Source organism: Copadichromis virginalis, linkage group LG12, assembly GCF_057382275.1.
Source record: "Copadichromis virginalis isolate Kocher_CV1m ecotype Utaka linkage group LG12, C_Virginalis_male_GT1.1, whole genome shotgun sequence".
In the NCBI taxonomy this organism is placed as follows: Eukaryota; Metazoa; Chordata; class Actinopteri; order Cichliformes; family Cichlidae; genus Copadichromis; species Copadichromis virginalis.
In genome coordinates this window covers 21,458,916-21,485,384 of record NC_140629.1, presented here as the reverse complement: position 1 = coordinate 21,485,384, position 26,469 = coordinate 21,458,916, and the positions used below count along the sequence as shown (strand labels likewise).

General features: G+C 41.7%; 2 protein-coding genes across 4 annotated transcripts in view; one reads left to right on the top strand and one right to left on the bottom strand.

The window, feature by feature from the left end:
* acacb (acetyl-CoA carboxylase beta) overlaps window positions 1-7,973 on the bottom strand; it is a 28,490-nt gene extending 20,517 nt beyond the window's left edge. For 2 of the 3 annotated variants that reach the window (XM_085475342.1, XM_085475343.1), the window contains exons 1-2: window positions 7,691-7,973; window positions 3,169-3,724 (exon numbers count right to left, since the gene is read on the bottom strand). In XM_085475342.1, the coding sequence (XP_085331468.1) occupies window positions 3,169-3,704 (536 nt within the window). In that variant the 5' untranslated portion in view covers window positions 3,705-3,724; window positions 7,691-7,973. Of the gene's footprint in view, window positions 1-600; window positions 768-3,168; window positions 3,725-7,690 lie in introns of those variants that run through there. The other variant, XM_085475344.1, reaches the window with a different exon arrangement.
* A 2,162-nt stretch (window positions 7,974-10,135) lies between these two features.
* Window positions 10,136-25,166, top strand: pole (polymerase (DNA directed), epsilon). The gene is made up of 48 exons (XM_085475339.1): window positions 10,136-10,370; window positions 10,488-10,623; window positions 10,711-10,791; window positions 10,884-10,928; window positions 11,005-11,097; window positions 11,932-12,086; window positions 12,176-12,320; window positions 12,424-12,504; window positions 12,608-12,715; window positions 12,802-12,912; window positions 13,000-13,085; window positions 13,406-13,525; window positions 13,809-13,941; window positions 14,041-14,154; window positions 14,271-14,483; window positions 14,582-14,689; window positions 14,791-14,919; window positions 15,002-15,104; window positions 15,193-15,339; window positions 15,447-15,592; window positions 15,704-15,852; window positions 15,993-16,085; window positions 16,218-16,520; window positions 16,600-16,795; window positions 16,955-17,169; window positions 17,584-17,686; window positions 17,786-17,866; window positions 17,975-18,097; window positions 18,173-18,382; window positions 18,518-18,730; window positions 18,824-18,967; window positions 19,064-19,204; window positions 19,290-19,443; window positions 19,644-19,750; window positions 19,884-20,060; window positions 20,163-20,386; window positions 20,602-20,822; window positions 20,901-21,105; window positions 21,209-21,382; window positions 21,646-21,771; window positions 22,874-23,006; window positions 23,212-23,413; window positions 23,494-23,625; window positions 23,747-23,940; window positions 24,033-24,233; window positions 24,322-24,447; window positions 24,654-24,743; window positions 24,827-25,166. Exons 1-48 carry the CDS (start codon window positions 10,306-10,308, stop codon window positions 24,947-24,949), a joined length of 6,879 nt encoding a protein of 2,292 aa, XP_085331465.1. The 5' UTR covers window positions 10,136-10,305; the 3' UTR covers window positions 24,950-25,166.
* The last annotated feature ends 1,303 nt before the right edge of the window (window positions 25,167-26,469 follow it).

Genomic DNA, 26,469 nt, shown 5'->3' with positions numbered 1-26,469 from the left:
TTATCGTCATCTGTCCGCCGGGGTGCCGTTCAGTCCGGGGTTTCGCTGTTTCTTTTTAAACCACCCCCGGGCAGATACGCCCTTGCCCCATCAGTGAAGCCACACAGTAAAGCTGCAGCGCAGCAGCAGTTTGTGCGCCTGTGCTGATATGTGAACTTTACACTTCACTCCTGTTCACTCGGGGAAATACAGTCTGTTATTGTGCTGCTTTCTGATAACGCTTTCCATTTCGGTATCAACCACTTGCTGACTTTTTTTCCGGGACAAGAGGGTTTAGTTTAACCCGATACGCCTACTGCGTTGCACAAACAGTGATAATCTAATCATAACCACGACTTGGGGATTACTAGAAAAATCGGTTGCTTGTCGCAGTGACAGGCATGCGGCAATAATGACTGCTTGATTGTTACCGTTTCCTTATATGCGTGCAAGCTGCGCACAGCCCGTAAACTACAGCGGCCCTTCCTGTTCACAAACGAGCCTACGAAAGGTGCTGCAGCGGCACTAGTTTCAACACAGAGTAGTTCTGTGTTTAGTTTCCACATACCAGAGTATCACATTACCGAAAACTGCAGCAGCCCTCTGCATTATCGGACTTACCTCTGGAGATATGGGAATAAGCTGATACTCGGGTAGTCGTTTCCGTCGAAGGAATACATCGCGCTGTGTTACTACTAGGATTAAAAAAAAAGAGTTTTTAAAACCAAAACAAAGGAGACTTCCACAAAGTGCTTCCTCTTGTCCGCTTCCTCCCTTCTCCCCTCCCACATGTGCAGCCGCATATCTGCAAATAAAGTCCCCTGAGCCAAAGCGCTGGCTGCTCTTTGGAAACAAAGCGAGCAGTGCTCCACTAAATCCATTATTGGAAATGTTTATTGTTGGGCATCAAAGGGCTAAAAACGGTCGCGCACGACACGAGCAGACTGATTTTGTTTGTTTGTTTTTAAGTGCAGTAACAACAAAGTATAGGAAGACGCTTCGAAACATCTCACTTTTCTCTTCTTCGCCGTGTAAACCACAATATACCCACTAACACGCATAAATCCAGGCCGATGGAGCTCTAGTAGGTTTTTCTTGGCTCAAGTGTTTTCCATCTAACGTTCATACACATTCACGCCCCAGTGGGCGTGTCAGAGAATAACTTAACCAAAGATATTTAGCATCGACTCCTCTACCTGTTGAGCTACAGCCAGTCTAATAAATATCCATGTATTTATTGTTTTTATGCAATAAATACATGGATAAATAAACAAAAATAAACAAAACAGTTTTCTAATTGAACAAAACTAACAAAAATCTTTGTCAGCTAGTGGCTATCTCATGTCTAGAACTTCTGGATATTAATCAAGAAACGGTTTCTAACTTTGAGATTTGCTGCAGCTTGTTTACTCTCCAAACTCCTGGGTTGGCTTCAGGGTATGTTTTGGGTCATCGCCTATCTGTGCTGTGAACATGAAGTTCAGTGGCATTCATAGCCACCCATTTACACACCTTTTATTTATTACTCACACTCCAGTGGTGATGGATAGATTCTAATTTGGGGTTCAGTGTCTTGCCCAACGACACGCAGGGGCTGAAAGGAGGCAGAGATTGAACCACCGACCTTCTAATTGGAAAATGACTTGCTCTATTTCCTGAGCCGCATTTTTCTGGCTTCCGTATTTTTCCCCATCCCTCTGATATTTATATTGATTAATCTGTGTAAGGAATAATCATCCAGAGACTGAAGATATTTGGCAAAGATTAATCTGACCTTTCTATTCACCAGGCGGATGTATGGTTTGCACCCTATGGTGGGTCTCTACATCTCTGTTTGCTCAAGTCTTCTTCTGAAAGTAGACTTGAATAAGTATCACTTGGATGCCTTTTAGAGAGTCTTCTTGATTGGTTTGGATGGAAAGGATCCTGTGAGCCTCCACCACCGCCACTGGTGTCATGTTTAACCTGCAGAGTTCACCAGAGCCTCCTTATTTTGTCAGAATGTAGCTTAATGATCCCGCTCTTTTCTCTTGCATGTTTTACATGCACTGAATGTTCCTTTGACCACATGTTGTGGGTCCAAGGAAAAAGAAAATATAGAAAATAAAACAAATACTGACCTTTTAACTGGTTCATTTATGAAAAATGAGGAAATAGCAGGCACCGGCCACGCTTTTGAGGTCATTTTCCAATTTCAAAAGAGAGGAGGCTACAGATTAGACATCTTTGACAGTTAAACCCTGCATTTAATATGCATATGAATACCCTCAAACTAAAGCTGAGGGTCTGCAGTTTAAGCCCATGTTTATTATAGAGTATAAGAGTAACCCGAATATGCTTTTGGTAAATAGTTATAATAAAAAACTGTTTAAACAGCAAAGAAAGAAAGAAAGGAAATTAATAATAAAAAGAAGAATATTTAAACTACAATAAAGACCATAAGTCAATTCAGCTGCTCGTGTCAAGCTAGTTACTTACCTGTGTGCACTGAAGGAATCCTTGTACCCTCCATGATATCACAAACCACCCGTTGGTATGAAAGTAATTCTTAATTTACCGATATCGCAGAGGAACAAGAAGAAAACTAACATTTGTTGACAATTTCAAAGCGCTTGCTGTGCTCTGACCTCGACTAATGCCACCACCGCTTGTCAAAGTCATTGGCTGAGGCTCTTGTTCCATTAATAGAGCCAAGATATTTGGCATGTGACAATAACACAGGTCAGCTCGTGCAGCTTGTGGAGACAGCGCGCTACCGATGCGATAATGTGTGCCCAATTTTTTGGGGGGAATGTTCCTCTAGACCAGGGGTGGGCAATCTCAGTCCACGAGGGCCGGTGTCCCTGCAGGTTTTAGATCTCACCTTGGGTCAACACACCTGAATCACATGATTAGTTCGTTACCAGGCCTCTGGAGAACTTCAGGACATGTTGAGGAGCTAATTTAGCCATTTAAATCTGCTGTGTTGGTTCGAGGACACATCTAAAACCTGCAGGGACACCGGCCCTCGTGGACTGAGATTGCCCACCCCTGATAGACCTAAAAAACAATCCAGTTTACATTATGCCCTCATTATAGTGCGAGTGTATAAATGGTGTAAGTGAACAGCTTGTTTGTTTATAACATGACAGAGCAGTAAAAACACGCCCCAACCTATATAGCTGACATTCATTTACTTAAAGCCCTTACTTGATGACCGTTGAGCTGGGCTGTGGTACTACAGAAGGCGCCTGTGGAGGGGAAGATTTGATGGTGGAGGTCGGTGGCTGAGATGCACCGCTTGGAGGTTTCGTGACCAGAGGTTCTTCGTCCGAAGAGTTATCCTCTGATGCTCCAAGAATAAACTTCAGGCGCTCCCTCGCCTTAGGTCCTGAACTCAGCATTGGTGGGACGCTCTTAGAAGGTTTCTGGGTGGTCGGCAGCACCGTTGGTTGTTTTGAATTTGCCTCCATGGAGCCCTGCAGAGCATCAGAGTCCACTATTCTGCCACAAAGACCCGCAAATGCACTGGCAGCCTGAGGCACGTTATGTTCAGCATGTTGTGAGGCAGCTGCAACTGTTGACAGAGGATCCATGCCTGCATCAGGGCTGCGTGCAGTGGGCACGTCCTCCTCGGCTGCAGAAGGAAGTTCCTCCCCTTTCACGGGCATTGTTACGGTCTTACTATTTATCCTCCACAGCAGCAGAACCCACAGAATAAATCCCCAAAGTGCAAACTCCAGCATTCACAGACATCCTCCTGAAACTGCAACAGGAATAAGGCGGATGTCAAAACTAATTTGAGAGAACAGAAACATTTTTTCATCAAATGTGAGCCAAGTTAACAGTATACCAACTGTTTTTTTTTGACACTTGGAATGGATTTTCTGTAAGTGCATTAAAAACTGGAGTCTGAACTATGAATGTGAAAAGTAGTTTAGTGTCAGACACCACCTGGTGGCTGAAAGCTGAAGCTGTAGTTTTGGTCTAAACAAAAGGGTCATTCCATCTCAAATCATCTCATTTCTTGATCATGAAACATCTTTGAGTTGCCACAAATCTTGGACATGTATGAAAATTGCCTGTGAATTCCTATCCTAGATTTTTTAAAGCCCATCTTTCAGGCCTTGTTTGGCCCCACACTGTAATTAAAGCCTTCAGTGAAGTCCCATATTTGAATATACATTAATAAAACAAACTTAACTCTGCAAAAGACAACTAAAGACAATGTCTGAATTGTCTATAGCTGTATTTGACAATAATGAAAAATAAAATATGTAAATGCTGGAGTTTATTAACTCTATCTGAGATAATAATTTTGATAAATATGTGCAGGATTTTAATTATCAAAAACCACGTGCACTTTGTCCTGGACGAGTCTGATAATTCATGTTAAGAATAAAATTTATTAAGACCCATTAAAAAGACAACAAGTACTGATATAATCTTCTCTGAACATGCAAATAAATGCAGCAAATCAATTAAGATTCATTAAGAGGAATGAAAGATGAATTCTCGGTTCTTATGAAAAATTGTTGCATTTTTTTAAAGGGCTGCTTTCATGGTTTATTTTTTAGATTTTTCCCCAATTTTTCAGTCTAACTTTCCCAAATTACAGATCCTGACTAATCTTTAATGGTAGGAAAGGCCACTATCAGGGTATAAAGGTTTGTGATACATAATGCAAAATTTTGAATTTGCAATTGTTTTTTGGAAAATATGGTCAAGTAAAAGGTGATTTGAGATGAAATGACCCCAAAGAAATATGGAAAAAAAGACATTTCTAGATTTTTTAAATGGGATAGACTGTTTTAACTTGGCATTTCAGGGCAAATGATGATCTACAGGGAGTGCAGAATTATTAGGCAAATGAGTATTTTGTCCACATCATCCTCTTCATGCATGTTGTCTTACTCCAAGCTGTATAGGCTCGAAAGCCTACTACCAATTAAGCATATTAGGTGATGTGCAACTCTGTAATGAGAAGGGGTGTGGTCTAATGACATCAACACCCTATATCAGGTGTGCATAATTATTAGGCAACGTCCTTTCCTTTGGCAAAATGGGTCAAAAGAAGGACTTGACAGGCTCAGAAAAGTCAAAAATAGAGAGATATCTTGCAGAGGGATGCAGCAGTCTCAAAATTGCAAAGCTTCTGAAGCGTGATCATCGAACAATCAAGCATTTCATTCAAAATAGTCAACAGGGTCGCAAGAAGCGTGTGGAAAAACCAAGGCGCAAAATAACTGCCCATGAACTGAGAAAAGTCAAGCGTGCAGCTGCCAAGATGCCACTTGCCACCAGTTTGGCCATATTTCAGAGCTGCAACATCACTGGAGTGCCCAAAAGCACAAGGTGTGCAATACTCAGAGACATGGCCAAGGTAAGAAAGGCTGAAAGACGACCACCACTGAACAAGACACACAAGCTGAAACGTCAAGACTGGGCCAAGAAATATCTCAAGACTGGTTTTTCTAAGGTTTTATGGACTGATGAAATGAGAGTGAGTCTTGATGGGCCAGATGGATGGGCCCGTGGCTGGATTGGTAAAGGGCAGAGAGCTCCAGTCCGACTCAGACGCCAGCAAGGTGGAGGTGGAGTACTGGTTTGGGCTGGTATCATCAAAGATGAGCTTGTGGGGCCTTTTCGGGTTGAGGATGGAGTCAAGCTCAACTCCCAGTCCTACTGCCAGTTTCTGGAAGACACCTTCTTCAAGCAGTGGTACAGGAAGAAGTCTGCATCCTTCAAGAAAAACATGATTTCCATGCAGGACAATGCTCCATCACACGCGTCCAAGTACTCCACAGCGTGGCTGGCAAGAAAGGGTATAAAAGAAGACAAACTAATGACATGGCCTCCTTGTTCACCTGATCTGAACCCCATTGAGAACCTGTGGTCCATCATCAAATGTGAGATTTACAAGGAGGGAAAACAGTACACCTCTCTGAACAGTGTCTGGGAGGCTGTGGTTGCTGCTGCACGCAATGTTGATGGTGAACAGATCAAAACACTGACAGAATCCATGGATGGCAGGCTTTTGAGTGTCCTTGCAAAGAAAGGTGGCTATATTGGTCGCTGATTTGTTTTTGTTTTGTTTTTGAATGTCAGAAATGTATATTTGTGAATGTGGAGATGTTATATTGGTTTCACTGGTGAAAAGAAATAATTGAAATGGGTATATATTTGTTTTTTGTTAAGTTGCCTAATAATTATGCACAGTAATAGTCACCTGCACACACAGATATCCCCCTAAAATAGCTAAAACTAAAAACTACTTCCAAAAACATTCAGCTTTTATAATATAAATGAGTTTTTTGGGTTCATTGAGAACATGGTTGGTGTTCAATAATAACATTATTCCTCAAAAATACAACTTGCCTAATAATTCTGCACTCCCTGTATTGAAAACAATGAAGTAATTGCTTTTTTCAGCCATTATTATGTTTTAATTGGTCAACTGTTCATATACTTAATGTTTAAGACTCTTTTTTTTTTTTTTTTTTTAAAGATCACTATTAAATATTTGTCTTTCTCCTTCTTGGAAAAAGCACAATTCTTTTGATGTCCAAACTTAATGAATCCCCATAAGAAATAAACTCCTTAAAGCATATTAAAATACATCATGACTATAAGAAAAACTGAAATACTAAGTAGTGTTTGTCTCTGTGTACTGTTTAAGTTACTGATTTGAAGGTCAGAGGTCAGATACTCTCTCAGGACAGCAACACTGAAGTTCTTACTTTCATATATTAAGAAAATTATTCAGTAAATTCAGTCAAACAGAAGCAAGAGAAGTAATTACAATCTACACAGTCACGTGTATACTTTAGATGACTAAGTCCTATGTATACACACGAGTGTGTTATCTATGACAGCTGGACCTGGCTGCAGGCTACATTTCCCAGCGAGAGTCCTGTAAACAGCCTGCCTGTAACAGCTGACATGGAGAGCATGTGCTGCTTCATGTGGGGTAAAGGTCAGCACTGAGGGAATGAAAGGAAGGGAAGTTCAGGTGAAGGAGGATGGAAAGAAAAAAAACATCCATAAAAAACAGCAGCAATAGCAGGAACACTTGAACACATCCAAATACAGAATATACATTACACACATGTTCTTTGTCCCATTGAAAGATATCATTGTTTTTGTTTTGTTTTTTAAATAAACAACAATTATAAGGATTTATTAGCATTCATTTTGTATAATAGAAGCACAAAATTTGTGAATTTATCCTTTGGAGCAAATTTAAAGCCGACATAAAAAAAAAGGAAAAGGCTAAACCGTCACTTTCCTCAAGAAACAACAAGATCTGAAGCAATGTATTTATGAAATACTTTTACTTTTTATCTGTATTTTTCTAAAAATATATCCTGATACCATATAGCAGATGAATGATTTATTTCTCTTGTGCTTTTCTTTAAAGAACAGGTTTATTCTCACAGGACTTGCTGTTCTAATTAAAAGTTAAGCACATAACAATTTTTATAGGAGTGTCACTTTTAAAAAGGTTATTAATGCGTCCAACTTCTGGCGTGAACGTTTTACCTCGTAAACATACAAATATCTGTGAACTCTAACAGAAAAGTTGAACTAAGCACAACAACTGATTCTGCCTGACATAAAAGTTAAATCAGCGCACTGATCGGATCTTTTCCAGAGTTCAGTCTGGAGAAAAACGAGACTGTCTTTTAAATTAAAGGTAACGCGTAAATCAAAACATGCCATTTTCACTCACCTGCACAAACTCAGAAACCGGGCAGCTCTGCTCCCGGGTTGTTGATGGCGTTGTTTCACACAGCCAGAGAGCTACAGTACCAGGCTAACCGATTTAAACCCACTGATTATTTCCCACACCTCCACACCACTCGGAACTTATCATGAATGAACACATCCGTCATTATCTTATTAATGTGACACAAACCCCAGAATCCCTCCAAACGCTACCGCTGCCAAGGTCTTTATGATTATAGACAGTGCCTCGCCAGCAGCTACAAATGTCAAAGTCACCTACCACTACCTCCACTGCTCAGCGGATTGTGAGTGGGGAGGGGGTCTCTCCCAGAGTTAAGGGTTCCGCCAAAGATCGTGTATACTCAAGATGTTCCTGCTCGATAGAAAAGCAGTAAGCATCTATATTTCCGATCAGCGGAAAAACGTTTGGTTCCTCGGTCTTCTGTTGAGTTCATGAACAATGGGGGAAAAGGTGTATTTGAACTTTAAGACCGTTCAGCTCATATTAAAAGTCAATCAACAAGCACCTTTTTTTTTTCAAATTAATGGAATTTGATATGATGCCTACCTTTGTTTTTATTTCCTGTTACTTCTGTATTATGTGTGTGATGAACTTTTCCAAGAGTTGTCATCCTCCCAAACTGACTCCAAGAGCATGCAGAACAGTTAAGGTCAGTGATCATGATTCAATAAGAAAGACTAGGCAAAAATAGCACCGATGAGAGACTCCCGGGGCAAAAACCACTTCTGAACAAAAAGGACACAAAGATTCGTCTCACATTTGCCAACAAAAACACAGCTTCCCTTCCCAGATCCCTGAGATTTTTGTGGACTGATGAGACAAAAGCTGAACTTAGAGTCCCATTAAACCTGCTGTAAAACTAACACAGCATCTCATAAAAAGAACACTCAACAGTCAAACGTGGTGGTGGCAGTATGAACAGCTTTTTTGCTTCAGGTCCTGGAAGACTTGCAGTGATTGGTGAATCCATGAATTTTATTCTCTACCAGAAAGTCCTGGAGGAGAATGTCTGGTCATCAGATCATGCCCTGAAGCTCAGGGTGGACTTGGATTATGCAGCAGGACAATAATCGAAAACACAACAGCAAGTACACAACTAAATGGTTAGAAACAAAGAAACAATTTTTTTTAACTAAATGAAGTTTTTGGAGAGACAGTGTGTAACCGAGGACAAGGGATGAGTAAACGGGGCAAAGAAATAAATTGATCATTTATTTATTACATGAGTTATACATACAAATTCCCAGTCATTTCCAGACAGGACTTACAACACATCCTGCTGATATCCCAGCTGCACATGAGACTTACCACACAAACTGTGCGAAAATAACAACACTGCAACCCGTCACACCCCGCTTAGCGACACTGCAATCGTGGCACACACTGCAAACAATTCGGGTCTCAGCGCAGCTGGGAATCAGTGCTATGCATGGCCTGCGATCTGGGAGATAAAGGGAAGTGGCACAAACAATTAAAAAACAAAAAGGGAGGTTAGTCCGCCCTTACACAACTTACTTTCAATCAATAACCGCCTTTACGGCTGGACGGACTAACCAAAACAAAATTACAAATCAATCAAAAAAGAACGAAAAAAAGACAGCAGAGACAGCACAGCTGAAAAACAAACAACATTATCAAGTAAAATATTACCCAATAAAATATCAATTTTATGAAACCATTCAAAATCATGAAGCTGAAACAAACACTCAATATACCTACAATATTGATCAGTTTCCCTGCGCGCAGTCGATCTAGGGCTTGATCAATTCTTCTATTAAAATTCGTAGTCACACTAAAAAAGTCCAATGACATATTAAAAATAGGCACACGCAATAGCAAATGATCCAAACAAAAATGGCAAAAGTCTCTTACCGACAGTATACCCACTCGCACCTGAGTGAATTAATTGCCTCTAGTTTTTTCCACAGAAGAGCGCTGACTTCACCCCACACACCCACTACCTTTTCACAGCTCTTCAGCCAATCACCTGGCAGAGAGCAACAAACTACCAGGTGACACTTGTTACACGTGCCAAAGTCCAGACTCAAATCTGATTGAGATCCTTTCGCACAGGGAAGGCTGGATTTTACCAGCAAGCAGTAGTGACTTACATTTGTTGCAAATCACCCAAAAAAACTTTTACTTTTTAAGCAGTTCCATATTGCATAATGTAACTTAAAATTATTAAATCACTTAAAAGTGATTTAGTGTAACTCAATTACACTAAATCACGTAAACACTTTGCTTTCTAACGTATTGTTTTTATTTTGTTGTTGTTTTGTTTTTTAGAGGCAGATCTATGAGCACCAACGTTACAATGAACAGACATTCAACCTAATTAGATACGTCTCAACACCACCGTGAGGGGTTCATCTCTCTCATTAACGATCTTTGTACTTCCGGTTCTCAGCTCCGTCCTCTCGCGGCAACTGCACGAACGCGCCAAAATAGGAAAACAGCAGGCGAGTCTGTGACAGGCGCAGACAAATCCAGCAGACAAAACTTTCTATTAAAGCGGCGTGTCTTCAAATGCGGCTTCACGCACACGTTTAGCTGTTTTATTTTAGTGTTTTGTACCCGGAACATCGCGATAGAAGATGGTTCTGCAGAACAGTGGACGCTACAAAGCGGACCGAGGACCGAGTGGGGATCCGGAAAACCAGTAAGTCCCAGCAGCTCTAACAGACCAAACGCTTCATAACACTTTCTTATTCAGAATATTAATGGATGACCGAGGACTGTCAGAATTTAGTGTCACTGTTGTGTGCGTTTGAACCAGGGATGATGGATCCTCCTTATCGGCCCTCAAGCGGCTGGAGCGCAGTCAGTTCACCGACGAGATGGACGCTCGCTTCGGATTCGACAGGATGAAGGAGCCGGGAGAGAAAACGGGCTGGCTGATCAACATGCACCCCGTGAGTCCTCGCAGTGCGACAGTTTTTCCTTTCTGTCTGCTGCAAAATAAACACTTAACATTTATTTTTGATGCTCTGCATTTGTAGGCAGAGATCCTGGATGAAGACAAGAGGATGATCAGCGCGGTGGACTATTATTTTATACAGGAGGATGGAAGCAGGTTCAAGGTGTGTTTGGGGGGAAAGCAGAGCGCTGTAACGCAGCTTATTAAATGTCCTGCATTTTACATTTTCTCTCATGTGTTCTGTCTGTGCTGTAGGTGTCTCTGCCCTTCAAGCCATACTTTTACATTGCGACGAAAAAGGTAAGTTAGTGACTGTGATTATGCCAAGTGAACCTTTTTAAAAAAAAGTAATAAATAACAAAATGTGTATGTCCAGAACTGCGAGAGAGAAGTCATCTCATATTTATCTAAGAAGTTCCAAGGAAAGGTGGCAAAGCTCGAAATTCTCCCAAAAGAGGACCTGGACCTGGTGAGAGTTTAAACTGACTTTAAGTTATCTAATAAATAAATAGTGAGTAAATAAATAAGTCAAATAAGTGTAGATAAATTAATATTTTCTATATTTATTTACACAGAATTAGTGAAGAAATAGTTGGTGGTTAATTAATGGATGATTTTTGACAAGAGCACCACCACAACACATTTTCACTCATTTAAAAATCTAATCTGTTTATGTATGCTCACCAGACACTTCATTAGATATACCTCACTAGTACTGGGTTGGAAGGCTGGATGGATCCATGCTTTCATTTTGCTTATGTCAGATTCTGACTGAACCATCCAAATGTGGCATCAACAAGGTGTACTGCCACGTACTGGATATTTTCCCTTTTTTTTTGGACTATTCTGTGTAAACTCTAGAGATGTTTGTGAAGGAACAACTCAGCAGATCAGCAGTTTGTGAAATACTCAGACCAGCCCGTCAGGCATGCCACGTTCAGAGTCTGTTAAATCATCTTTCCTCCACATTCTGATGCTCAGTTTAAACTTGAGCGGGCCGTCTTGACCACGTCTGCTTGTTTTTATGCATTAAGATGCTCCCATGTGATTGGCTGATGTGTTACAGTGAGCAGTTGATTACCTGTACCTAAGAAAGTGGCCAAGTGAGTGCACGCATTTAAGAAAAATCTAAAATATATATCCCCTTTACCACTGTGGCACTCTTGTCCTTAGTATTTAGTGTCCTTAGTATCAGTGTTTTTGAAGGTATCGTGAACAGGTTGCAGTATACTTCCCTATTGGCTGCTAGTGTTGACTTTGTGCAGCCACTCACATGCTGATTCTGCTGATCTGGTGTCTCCAGCCAAACCACCTTGTCGGACTGAAGAGAAACTACATCAAGCTGGCGTTCAACACCGTGGACGACCTCGTGAAGGTCAAGCGTGAGATTGCCCCGGCGGTACGTAAAAACAGAGAGAGGGAGCAGTCCAACGATGCCTACACCTCAATGTTGTCAAGGTATCACCGAACCTTCGTTAGATTCCTTTGATGTTCCGCCTGACGTTTCCAGCTTTATAATAACCCCCGACACCTTTTTGTCCTCTTAGTGCGCTATCAGGTGGCAACGTGACCTCAGTGGATGAAGACGGGATGTCAAAGAGTATTTCAGATCAGTTAGACAACATAGTGGACATGAGAGAGTATGACGTGCCCTACCATGTGCGTGTGTCCATTGACCTGAAGATCCACGTGGTAAGATCAACTCTATCAGGTTCCAGTGTTTTCCAGTGAGGTGTTCCTCGACACCTGTGCACCTGTGCGTGCTCTCCTTATCTTAACTGTCTTTATTTTTCAGGCTCACTGGTACAATGTTCGAAACAGAGGCAGCGCTTACCCGCCAGAGATTGTACGGAGAGACGATCTTGTGGAGCGACCGGTATCAGGATTTTGTTGTTTTAAGCCTTCCATCATTCATTCGGAGTTATACTGAAGTTTTGATTTATGTCGGGGCTTTTCTGTGAAACGTTGTTTCCCTGCAGGACCCTGTCGTTTTGGCGTTTGACATCGAGACCACCAAGCTTCCGCTGAAATTCCCAGACGCAGAGACGGATCAAATTATGATGATCTCCTACATGATAGATGGACAGGTAAGGTTCATTTGCGTTTGATTTTTCAAGTTATTGTTACGTTCCTGTTTGTAGTATCATCTAACAGTCCTTGTGTTTTCACGTAGGGGTTTCTGATCACAAACCGAGAGATCGTCTCTGAGAACATTGAGGATTTTGAGTTTACCCCCAAACCTGAGTATGAAGGGCCATTCACTGTTTTTAATGAGGACAATGAGGTATGTAGCCACTAACAATAAAGCATTGATGAATAATAGGCTGCTGTGTGTTTCTGTCAGTTTAATAACACGCTGTAACGGTTGCAGGCAGCTCTCATTCAGAGGTGGTTTGATCACGTTCAAGAAACAAAGCCAAACATCTTTGTGACCTACAATGGAGACTTCTTTGATTGGTAAGCCTATTTTCTGTTTCTGTAAAAGCCAGTTACTTACTTTAAAGGTGAAGTGGGTAGAATACATTACAGGCAGTGGCTGCAGTGAACACTTTTTATTATTTTTAAGTCCTTGGTTTCACTTCAGCTCGAGCAAAAGTGGCCCAAGCACCAGTTCTTTGTGACAATAGGCAGCTACGACATAATGATGAAGCTGTTAATAGTGAATTATTTAAACTGTTAAAAAGCTGATTATATTAGATATTCAATATTCTTATTCTGTTTGTTATGCTGATTACTTTTCTTGATCCTCCACCTCTCCTCATACTGTTTCTCTCTAGGCCTTTCATTGAGGTTCGGGCTGCCCTCCATGGACTGAGCATGCACAGGGAGATCGGTTTCCAGAAAGATAACCAGGGAGAGTACAAGGCCAGTCAGGCCATCCACATGGATTGTTTAAGGTGTGCAAAAGTTTTACACTCTTAAAATGATAAGCATACACTTTACCTCCACCAAGGAGGTTATGTTTTTGGTAACATTTGCATGCATCTCTTTCTGTCTGTAGCTTTATAACTTGGATACGATGAATCTTGTGTAATGTCTATTGTCAACACATAGAAAGCATTTTATAAAGATTTAAAATCTCATGTTTAACCACATTTTAACACATATAATCAAAGTAAATGTTATATGTAATGTTGGTTTTTCATATATCCGACTTCAAACCTCCTTATCCTGTATCAGGTGGGTAAAGAGAGACAGCTACTTGCCGGTGGGAAGCCACAATCTGAAGGCAGCAGCGAAGGCCAAACTGGGTTATGACCCCGTGGAGCTCGACCCAGAAGAAATGTGCCGCATGGCAACCGAGGAGCCGCAGGTGCAGAACTAAACTCCCGTCTTTATAAAATAAAAACCGGAATCATTTTAACGGGATGTTAACTTTCCACTTACTGTCTTTTCTCTTTCTTCCTGTCAGACTCTAGCAACCTATTCTGTGTCAGATGCCGTGGCCACATATTACCTGTACATGAAATATGTCCACCCCTTCATCTTCGCTCTGTGTACCATCATCCCCATGGAGCCCGATGAGGTTCGTCTATGGCGTGCTTTGCAAAAGATTAAGTAGAGTTCTCTTCTTCTTTTTTTTTTAAAGTGCATTTTACTAATTACCAGTCTCTCTTTTCTTGCGTTGCTCACCTGTTTCAGGTGCTGCGTAAAGGTTCGGGAACGCTGTGTGAAGCTTTACTTATGGTGCAGGCCTTCCACGCCAACATCATCTTCCCCAACAAGCAGGAGCAGATCTTCAACAAACTGACAGACGACGGCCACGTCCTAGACTCCGAGACTTACGTGGGCGGTCACGTGGAGGCGCTGGAGTCTGGAGTGTTTCGGAGTGACATCCCGTGTCGTTTCAAAATGGTACAGTCTGCTCAATTCTCAGAGCTCACTCTTCATCAGCACTTGTTTGTTTTTGTTTTGTTTTTTAAACGTCGCTCTCATTTTTGATGTTGCAACAGAACCCGGCTGCATTTGACTTCCTGCTGCAAAGAGTTGAGAGAACGATGCGTCATGCCATCGAGGAAGAGGAGAAAATCCCTCTGGAGCAAGTCACTAACTTTAACGAGGTTTGTGGAGGAGGGGAGTTGCCTCTGTCTGTCTTTTTTAATAAGTTACTCAAGTTTTTTTCTGAGCTTGAAATTCAGAATTAACGCCGATATTTTCTCAGGTTTGTGACGAAATTAAGAAAAAGCTGACGTCCCTCAAGGAGGTTCCAAACAGGATTGAATGTCCCCTCATCTACCATCTGGACGTTGGGGCGATGTACCCCAATATTATTCTCACCAACCGCCTTCAGGTTATTACTTTATTAATCAAAAAATGCTCACAATCACATCTAGAAAAGCATTAAATTTAGTCTTTATCTTCTAATTTTGTAGCCATCTGCTATGGTTGATGAGGCCACGTGCGCTGCCTGTGACTTCAACAAGCCTGGTGCCACGTGTCAGAGGAGGATGACCTGGCAATGGAGAGGCGAAATCAGTAAGTTATCTTTGGATATTTGTACTCTGCTTTTAAGCGATTTGGGGGGGGAAACGAAACCTTTGTCTCTCGCTGTCTCTCTCTGCAGTGCCCGCCAGCCGCAGTGAGTTTCACCGCATCCAGCAGCAACTTGAGTCTGAGAAGTTCCCGCCACTGTTCCCCAACGGTCCACCTCGGGCTTTCCACACGCTCAACAGGGAGGAGCAGGCCAAGCATGAGAAGAAACGTCTTGCAGGTTCCTCTTTTCTTTTTGGCTCCTTATAGTAGACTTTGACTATAAGTAATGAAAATAGTGGGTTATCAGGGCTAAAGTTAGTCCTGACTTTATTTTTTTTAAATCAGACTATTGTAAGAAGGCCTATAAAAAGACACACGTCACCAAGCTGGAGGAGCGAGTTACCACCATCTGTCAGAGGGAGAACTCCTTCTATGTGGATACTGTAAGAGCTTTCAGAGATCGCCGTTATGAATTCAAAGGACTTCACAAGGTATTGTAGCTATTTGATCAAATTATACCTGATCTGTCTCATTTATGTATTTATTTTTTTTTATAGTTACGTGCGGTAAAGGTTTTCTTTTCGGTGCTACCTTTGCTTTAGGTGTGGAAGAAGAAACTTTCATCAGCTCAGGACAGTGGAGACGCCGCTGAGGTGAAGCGCTGCAAAAACATGGAGATCCTGTACGAATCCCTTCAGCTCGCTCACAAGTGCATCCTCAACTCTTTCTACGGCTACGTCATGAGGAAGGGGTAGGAGCCGGCCGCGGTTTTCATCAATCATCACAGATCCACTTGCGCTGTTACCTGAGCTTTTCGCTGCAGTCAGTACTGAGTGCTGTTGACTTGATGCTCTGTTTTTTTTTTTTTTGTTTATTTTATGTTTCCATCAGGGCCCGATGGTACTCTATGGAGATGGCCGGCATTGTGTGTTTCACTGGAGCCAATATTATTACTCAGGCCAGAGAGCTCATTGAGCAAATAGGGTGAGTTGCATAATTCTTGCCAGCATGTTGGCTTTAATTGAGCTCACGCACTTTACAGTATATATTTTATGCTGCGGGTCAGTTTATTCAACTATAAAAATGCTGCAATAAATCTCCTTCTCTGTGACACAGGAGGCCTCTTGAGTTGGACACTGATGGTATCTGGTGTGTCCTCCCCAATACCTTCCCGGAGAACTTTGTGGTGAAGACCAGTAACGAGAAGAAGACCAAGGTGACTATCTCCTACCCGGGTGCCATGTTGAACATCATGGTAAAAGAGGGATTTACCAACGATCAGTACCACGAGCTGGTCGACCCCGCGTCCGTCACTTACAACATCAGGGCAGAGAACAGCATCTTCTTTGAGGTGGACGGACCGTATCTGGCAATGATCCTGCCAGCCTCCAAAGAGGAGGGCAAGAAGCTGAAAAAGAGGTAAGGAGATAATTTTGTGAAATGATTTGTGGCCTTCTTACAGGGTGTAATTAACAAAGGGAGTCGCCTTTCTTTTTAGGTACGCTGTGTTTAATGAGGATGGTTCTTTAGCCGAGCTGAAGGGTTTTGAAGTGAAGAGAAGAGGAGAGCTCCAGCTCATCAAGATTTTTCAGTCGTCTGTGTTCGAGGCTTTCCTCAAAGGAACTACTCTAGAGGAGGTCTACGCTTCAGTGGCCAAAGTGGCCGACTACTGGCTGGATGTACTTTACAGCAAGGTGCATATCTCTGATCAGGTTCTGATAACTAGGGTCTCCTGTAACAAGGTGTTTTTGTCATATTTCTGAATTGTATTGTTCAGCAATCGTTTATTAGAATAATTTTTATAGAAAATGCATAACAAAAAAACTCACTGGATCATTTCATGTGTGATGCAGGCTGCCAACATGCCAGACGCAGAGCTTTTTGACCTGATTTCAGAGAATCGGTCAATGTCTAGAAAGCTCGAAGATTACGGTGAGCAGAAGTCCACGTCCATCAGCACAGCTAAGAGGCTGGCAGAGTTCCTGGGGGATCAAATGGTGAAAGATGCCGGTCTGAGCTGTCGCTATGTCATCTCCCGAAAACCTGAGGGTTCCCCTGTCACAGAAAGGTTCGACAGTTGCCGCTAAAGTAAACTTATCGTACCGTACTGAATATGTTAGATGGTAAAGCAGGGAAACCTTTAGGCTGTAGCTACACTATAATTGGTAAGTTGCTACTGTGTGAGTGTGCGGTGCCTCGGTTGTCAGGTCTGGTTTAAAAAACCAAAACAAAAATGAAAAGATGATAACGTCCACAATGCTAATATTGAGACTTCAAACTTCAAAATCTGTCACATCAGACTATTGCAGCAATACCATATTTAAAAACTAGGCTACTGATTCGATAGGTTTCCTGGTGTTACACAGCACCAAAGACTTTTCTTGAGCTCGCTTTCCCATTTTTGAATATCCTTAGGAAACTAGCGATCTCTAATATGATCAGAAGTTAAAGCCATCGGCTCATTTTTGCTTCTGTGCATCAGGGCCATTCCTCTAGCCATCTTTCAGGCCGAGCCGAGCGTCAAGAAACATTTCCTTCGCAAGTGGTTGAAGATGCCCAGCTTGCATGACATGGACATCCGCTCTGTGAGTTTTAAGGGTAAAATTAAACGCGAATAACAAAGACAAAAATGTTCAAGTACTTTCATGTCATATGGTTTTTTGGTTCTTTCTTTTTTTTTCCAGATCCTTGATTGGAGCTATTACATAGAGAGGTTGGGTAGTGCAATCCAGAAAATCATCACCATTCCTGCTGCTCTGCAACAGGTAAAATGTTTAAAAAATAAATAAATAAACAGAAAACTTAAAACTAAATAATTAATTTAATTGATTAAGAAAATAATAATGGCACCTTCCACTTTTTATTTCCATAAGGTGAAGAATCCTGTTCCCAGAGTGAGGCATCCTGACTGGCTACACAAGAAACTCCTGGAGAAAAATGACATATACAAGCAGAAGAAAATTAGTGAGCTGTTTACCAGCGAGGGCAAGAGACAGGTAAGGTTAACCTCACAGTAAAGTGTCAACCACTAAGCCTTATTGTTGCACTCTAAATGTCTTCCTCGCTCTCAGATTGCCCATCAGCCTCTTGAAGCAGGTCCTGCTGCTGACATAGAGGATTTTGGGATGCCACCCAAACCCCTGCAGCCAGCTATCCTTATCAGCACTAAGCGGAAGCGGGCGTCACACGGAGACGACAGCCAGGTGGAGTCTCAGGATTTAGAGCTTACGCAGTCCTGGCGAGAGATCCTGGGACCGCCCCCTCCCACGGGAAAAACACGGGTAGGAAAGCAGAGGTTTCAGTATATTAAGCTTGAGACATTTTCATGCAATTCCAAATGCACTTGTAGTGCATTTGAATCCAAGACGTTCCAGCGGTGAATGTTAAAAGGTTCAAACAACTTTTTCTGTGTGCAGGAGGAACGTCAAGTTTGGCTGCGCTACCATAAGAAAAAGTGGGAGCTACAGCTGAAGCAGAGAAAGGAGAGGAAAAAGAGGAGGAGGCTGCTGGATGGGGAGGCTCAACCAGTGGGCGGAGGAGTGATCAGAGGTGGTCCCATCACAGGCCTGGGGAGCTTCCTCCGCAGAACAGCTCGCAGCATCCTCGATATGCCGTGGCAAATTGTCCAGGTAGTGCAGAGCGATCCTGTTATCATCCACAAATAATTTAATAATGTAAAGATATTGATCTTCTCTATTTTTACTTCTTCTTTTTTTTCTCAGATTGCAGAAACTAGTCACCCTGGTCTGTATAAGCTTTGGGCTGTGATTGGAAATGACCTCCACTGCATGAAACTCAACATCCCACGTGTCTTCTACGTCAATCAAAAAGTCCCAAAACAGGAGGAGGGAGCGACGTACAAAAAGGCACGCTACAAAAAAAATGCATAAAATAATGCAATGACATCACTGTGACTATAGAAGAAGTTACCCAAAATAACTATCAGAGCTGTGTGATTACAGGTGAATCGCATGCTGCCTCGCTCCAACATGGTTTACTACCTCTATGAGTACTCTGTGCCAGAGGACATGTACCAAGAGCACATCAATGAGATCAACGCAGACCTCTCTGCACCTGACATCGAAGGAGTCTATGAAACACAGGTCAGTGTAATTTTTTACACTGCATAGTGTCCGTGTTATAACTGTATAGTACTGGAAACAGAACGCAGCGAGTCGTTTGTTTCAGGTTCCTTTGCTGTTTCGAGCTTTGGTGCAGCTAGGATGCGTGTGCATGGTCAACAAACATGTTGTAAGAGATATGGCCGGAAGGGAGGCTGACACGTTTGATCTGGAACATCTGGAGATGAGGTCGCTGGCCCAGTTTAGCTACCTGGAACCTGGTAAGAGTCATTCAGACACTTTAGATTTAAAAGTTTTGACAGCAGACTTTTGATGGTCATAAATGTCACAATTTAATATTTACTTTTTTTGAATATTTAGGTTGACCTAAATTATGACTTTTCCCTTTAGTGAAAAAGAAAACCGTTTCACTGCAATTACTTGTGAATTTTGATCTGCAACTACTATGTTTGCTTCTCAGGGAGTGTTCGCCACATGTATTTGTATCATCACAGCCAAGGCCACAAGGCTCTGTTTGGCCTCTTCATCCCCTCTCAGCGCAAAGCTAGCATCTTCGTCCTGGACACGGTAAGAATAATGGGCTTTCTTTGAGTGTCCTCTTTGTTTTAGTACCAGAGAAGAAGTCTGTTTTCCTCTCAGTACCATCATGACATTTAATTGCATTGAGAATAAAGCTCAGTTGTTGGCTTGCATTTTTTAGGTTCGAAGCAACCAGATGCCCAACTTGAGTAACCTCTACACAGCTGAACGCACGGCACTCCTGGAGAAAACGACGGAGGAGCTTCTGCCTCCGGAGAAACACAACTTTGAGGTGCGGGCTGAAAATGACATGAAGGCGATCTCACGTGCACTCCAACGAATACTCCTAAACTACAAGGTAAAATAATCTGGTTATATTTAACATTTTTATTACTTTTTAATCTTTAAGTTTCATGCGACTAAATTTGCAAATGCCTGCTTTGTTTGTTGCTGTTGACAGGAGGAGCGCCGTGGGCCCACCCTCATCGCAGTGCAGTCAAACTGGGAGTTGCGTCGATTGACGGCCGGGATGCCGGTGCTCGAGGAGTTCCCGGTCGTTCCGGTTCATGTGGTTGATGAGATCAGCTATAATGTGTTGGACTGGCAACGGCTCGGTGCCCGGCGCATGATCCGCCACTACCTCAACCTGGACAGCTGTCTGTCACAGGCTTTTGACATGGCCAGGTATGATCTGCATGTTTCTGCTGAGTTTCCCTTCACACATAAGGTTGTTCCAGACGGAGAGGAAGATTTTTATTTTTTTTTTTTTTGTAAGAGGACACTATAAACGTCTTACATGCTAACTTTGTGGTTGTAGCCTCTAATAAAAGATTTATCCAGGCAGCAGAAATTGTTGTAAAACATTTTCAAGCACTTTTGAATTGTTCTTTTACTTTCAGATATTACCACTTACCTGTGGGGAACTTGCCACAGGATGTGTCCATCTTTGGCTCAGACTTGTTTTTGGCAAGACATCTACGGAAGCACAACCACCTGCTATGGCTTTCACCCACATCCAGGCCTGACCTGGGAGGAAAAGAGGCTGATGACAGCCGTCTGGTGATGGAAAATGATGACAGAGGCTCTGTGGAGATCAATGCTCAGGGATGTTATTCAACAGGTACAAAAAAAAAAGGAAGAAAAAGGAAATCACTAGAGGGATTTTTGAAGTCTGTCTTAATCATCATCTTTCGTGCAGCATGTGTGGAGTTGGACCTGCAGAGCCTGGCGGTGAACACCATCCTCCAGTCTCAGCATGTCAACGACATGGAGGGCGGAGCCAGCCTGGGCGTCAGTTTTGATGTGATTCAGCAGGCATCTTTGGAGGACATGATGTCAGGAAACCAGGGAGCAAGCGCTCTGGCTAGCTACGATGAGACAGCTCTCTGCTCCAACACCTTCAGGTGTGTAAACTTCTGTGTTTGAGCGCAGGTTTTGTGTTTTGTGTTTTGTGTTTTGCTCAAACCACAATTTTCATTGATTAATTTTTCTGGGTTCTCTGAGCAGGATCTTAAAGAGCATGGTGGTGGGATGGGTCAGGGAGATCACACAGTACCACAATGTGTATGCAGACAACCAGGTGATGCATTTCTACCGCTGGCTGCGCTCCCCCAGCTCGCTGCTGTATGACCCCGCCCTGCACCGCACCCTGCATAACATGATGAAGAAAGTGTTTCTGCAGTGAGTGCCAAATCCTTTATACTTCAAAAATGAAATCTGAAAGCTTTCTTTTGAAATAATGGTAAACTCTACATCAGTAGGACTTCACCACTAAGAGAAAGCCCTGGTATTTTTAGGTTGTTGCTGTTGGTGTTGTTTGTGTTTTTGTTTTTTACGTTTTAAACGTAAAACTTTATTAGAAAATTTGACGATGTGAACTCTGATTCATAATAATGCTTTCAGTTTCCATTTATCCAGACCTCATTCTCGCATTCTGGCCTTAGGTTGGTTGCAGAGTTCAAACGTCTCGGCTCGACTGTGGTGTACGGAAACTTTAATAGGATCATTCTGTGTACTAAAAAACGCAGGATTGATGATGCCATTGGCTATGTTGAGTATATCACCAACAGGTCAGTGTTTTTTAAATTCTCCAGTCTGATCTGGGATGACCAGAGTTTTAGTTTTCACATGTTTTTATTTTCAAAATCAGAATGAATCCCAGTGAGAAATTATTTTGTTTCAATACACAAATTTTGTTTATAAAACAATATATACAATTGAGGCCCTAAAAGTGCCATGTTAAATTTAAATTAAATATTCTAAAGTTAAAACAGTACTTTAACTGTATAGACAAGATGTAAGTGAAAATAGTCCAAGTTGTCAATACACTTAATTTTGAACATTTGATGGCAACAGGTAAGAATTATGTCTTTATTTGCAACCTCACAGAATAAACTCCAGCTGTAACATTAGTGCATCACATCACTGGAAATTGAATGTATTTTCTTGATGATGCAGAAAATGTAATTATGTTACATTTGATCTTAATCTGCTGCTAAGTTTGTTTGATTTTTAGCTGATAGAAAACTGATAATAAAATTGATCGGTTCCATTTTTGTAGGCTGTTAACATCATTTATCAATAAAATTCATTCCCTCTGATTGGATCACAAACTAAAGTGATTTTGCACGTCTCCTTTAGTAAACTACTGGAGAAAATCAGATCCAATCAGATGTAAAAATGCATGCATGTGTTCACAGCTGTTGGCTATTTTGACATATTAACAATAGTATATTAGTAAAATGATGCATGATGCAAAGCAAGAGCCAGAACACTAAAATCAGAAAAACAAAAATAATCTATTAGAAGAGCGAGACGGCAGGGATTGTTGTGGTTTCCATCAGCTGAAGTGATTTCTGTAAATTAAACCCAAAATGGGAGAACTGCCCATTAAAATAATGGATGTGACATTTAAATATTGACTTTATGACAAAATATGAATATAAAATCAATATTGCTACTCAGAGATACATACCTCCTGGGATTTTGGTTCTTGAAATATTGTTGTGGTTTTTTTTCCCTGGTTTTCTGAAAGTATGTGACTAAAATAAGCACCAATACCTTTTAAATGTTTGACTTTTATTGTTTACAACTTTTGAAAGTCTAATTTCCTGTTTCCAGTCTTTTACGTGTAACCACAACATCTCACATTTCTAACCGTTTCTCTTCTAGCATCCATTCCAAAGAAATTTTCCACTCTTTGTCCATCTCCTTCTCGCGGTGCTGGGAGTTCCTGCTGTGGATGGACCCTGCCAACTATGGTGGCGTGAAGGGCAAACTGCCCTCCAGCGTCATGTATGGAGAGGTACTGCCAGATGCTGGAGGTTTCTTCCTGTTAAAAGCGAGCTTTTTCTTCCCACTGTCGCCAAGTGCTTGCTCATACAGGGATGTCTGATTGCTGGGGGTTTGGGGTCTTTATCTTACAAACTACAGCACCTTGAGGCGACTCTTTTTGCGATTAGGCCCTGAACTGAATCCATCTCCAATGTTGTTGTTTTGTTTTTTTGTAGGAAGGAGCCCAACAGAAGAAAACCAGACAAGAGGAGGGGGATGAGGATGGCAGTGAGGATGAAGATGAAGAAAATGCTGAGGAGGAGGACGGAGATGGAGAGACGGATGAAGTAGAGGATTTGATTGAGAGTAACTGGAATATCATGCAGTATCTTCCTCAAACCGCCTCCTGTCAGAAGTACTTCCTCATGATCGTCTCAGGTAAAAGAAGGAAAATCTCCCAACATTCTTTTTCTTTGCTTTCTAAGTTACTAACTCTCAAAACACCTTTACCTTGCCAGCGTACATTGCAGCGGTCTATCACAGTATGAAAGAGGAGCTGAGACGTAACGGCCCAGGAGCAACACCAGTAAAGAGACGTGGCAACAGCCAGGCTTCCCAGCAGGCAATTGGGGATCTGAGTGCACTTCCTGGTAAGAAGCTGATCAGGAAGCTGTTGTATGTGCTAAAGACGTCTGTTGTATTTCTCTGGGACTGCAGATTACGCTCAGCCGAGTGTTTAATGTTTACGGCTTTAAAAATTCTCTTCCACAGGAATGATCTCCTTCTCCCAGGAGTACGTGTCCAGCGAGCTGACACAGAACATTTTCACCATCACTCAGAAAATCCAGAAGAAGGTCACTGGTACCAGGAGTGTTACCCACACCTCAGAGATGTTCCCCATCCTGCCTGGGTCACACCTTCCACTCAACAACCCAGCACTGGAGTTTATCAAATATGTCTGCCAGGTAAAAAAAAAAAGAAAAAAAGAAAAGAAATCTGCTCCTTTTTTTTTTTCCTCAGCGGTTATTTATATTTCCCCCATCCCTCCCTTGTTTAGGTTCTTTCACTAGACGCCAACATTGTAAATCAGGTGAACAAGCTGAAGAGAGACCTCCTACGTCTTGTGGATGTTGGAGAGTTTTCAGAGGAAGCCCAGTTCCGTGACCCGTGTAACTCCTACATCCTGCCAGAGGTTATCTGTCACCACTGCAATTTCTGTCGGGACCTTGACCTCTGCAAGGACCCGTCAGTGGCACAGGTAAGAGTACAATAACTCCTGATAATCACATTTCGAAACTGTGAAAGTCAGAAATCTAAATGAGATAAACTTGTTATCTTTTCCTCAGGATGGTTCAGTTTTGCCTCAGTGGTTCTGCTCCAACTGTCAGGCGCAGTATGACACCGAGTCTATTGAGATGGCTCTGGTAGAAGCTCTGCAGAAGAAACTGATGAGCTATACGCTGCAGGATCTGGTGGGTAAAATAGTGCTCAGTATATCAAAACACCTGGCAAAATTTAAGCAATGAAATGATAAAAAAAAATGCACTCACTACTTCTGGTTGTTTGTTTGTTTGTTTTTCTTAAAAAAGCAAAGTTTTCCTGGCAGTAAAATCTAACTTGCATGCTTTTTGACAGCCCATTTTCCAGAAGGTGCCTCACAGGTTTTGTTCAATTTCAGGTGTGTAGCAAATGTAAGGGAGTGAAGGAAACCAACATGACCCTCTACTGCAAATGTGCTGGAGACTTTGACCTCACCTTCCCAGCCAAGGTTCGTACTTTGAAGCACACGGCACCATTCTGTTCAGCGTTGAACGCATATTATTGACACTGCTGTTTTTGGTCTGTTTACAGAGCTTCTCTGAGCAGATCACGGTGTTTAGGAACATAGCATCCCACTACAACATGAGCTTCCTGGAGGAGACCATAGGCTGGCTGCTCGTTATGAGCCCTCAGATCAACCAGGGTGTTCACTGAATATGAGCTTCACTGACACTTCCTTCACTCCATCCAAATCAGGAAACAGAGTGCTGAAATTCATTTTTGAGTTTTAGCAAACTTCAGCAGCATCGTTCTCTGCTTTTTGCTGTGTGATTGTGTAACCAAGATGATTCCCCTGTAAATATGTTTAGATTGTATTAGTTATGCATGTGTATGAAGATCTTCACTGATAATAAATGTGTTTTTCATGTGTCTTGGTCTGCTTGTGATTGCTGCAGTTCTGTATTTTTCCTAAATTACATCTACTCTGTCGTTACGCTGTCTCAGTTTTCTCCTCCCTCCCTCGGCTGCTAATGTGTCTGCTGTAAATTGCGCACAGCTTCAATTACATGACCTGCATCCACTCTAATTTCTTCTGCTGTGAAACGTGACTAATGTTGCCTCATTGCATGTTGCGTAATCTTTCATTGTTTCTTTGGTTTGGCGACAGTGAAGAAGACTTTGACAAATCTAACTTCCTTTTTTTTTGTTGAGCAAATTTTAACCTTGCAGACTGAAAAAGATGAATTTCTGGCTGGTTGGAAATTGTTTTTGTTTTTTTTTTTTTGTCGTTATCCCATATGGGAAATATGTATCTGGTAGTGAACGTTATGTATGTCTGCTTTAGAATTGCCTTAATCCACACATCCCCTTCACTTTAAGTTCATTGTTTCACAGATGACTCACGTTACCTCCTGGTGGGCGTCTCCCAGACAAGTAATCACATTTCAGACTTAACTGCTGTACAATCAGATTCACTTCTTTGAGGTTCTCATAGACATGCTCTGCATGTATGTTGATAAAATGAAATGATGAGAGCAATTTTGTGCTCTTAAATGACTTATTTGCATCAGGATCTCAGCAAATGTTACATTTAGTTAGTATGGTTTGTCAGACAAATTACAAAAAGCTATTTAAGCTGTATGCTGTGAATCTTCACAATTTTTTTTTTATATGGTGCAAGTCTACAGTTTCCAAAATGAAGTGACTTTCTGCCAACCTTCATAGCAGATATTGATCATTCAACTTGAGTCTTAAATTTTTGTGGTTTTTTTTGTTGTTTTAAACCACTGACATCTGTATTGCTCCTTGGCAACCAGATGGATTCACACTTCCCCACAATCTTGTTACAGGAACCATTTTATGGGAAATGTCTGCATTATTCGATTACTGTTCATTGCCCTCCTTGTGTTTCTCCTGGTAGTTTCCTCCTGTGTGCTGAGCACATCAGACTGAAAGAAGGAAATGAATCAGAGCCTTCAGATGCTTCAGTTTTATCTTTGTCACAATTTCATGATTTTGTTTTTCCTTTTTAAAAAGTCCCACCAGTCTTTATGTTTGAACCAAGTTAAAGGTTATTTATTGTTGGATTGAATGTCTACAATACATCGACATATGCTGTATGGTTTTTATTTTTTGGTAGCACTTTAGAATAATGCCATACTATCAAACATTATTAAGGTATTAGCAAGTGACCAAATTCATCATTTACATAGCATTACTCCTCCTTAGTATGG

What these genes read in the sequence shown, in the direction of transcription:
- pole (XM_085475339.1), top strand. Translation starts at nt 10,306, where the DNA reads ATGGTTCTGCAGAACAGTGGACGCTACAAAGCGGACCGAGGACCGAGT. An exon ending in GGTTCCCCTGTCACAGAAAG is followed by an intron (nt 17,170 to 17,583) that starts GTTCGACAGTTG and finishes TCTGTGCATCAG; the next exon opens with GGCCATTCCTCTAGCCATCT. An exon ending in TGCCGTGGCAAATTGTCCAG is followed by an intron (nt 18,731 to 18,823) that starts GTAGTGCAGAGC and finishes TTTTTTTCTCAG; the next exon opens with ATTGCAGAAACTAGTCACCC.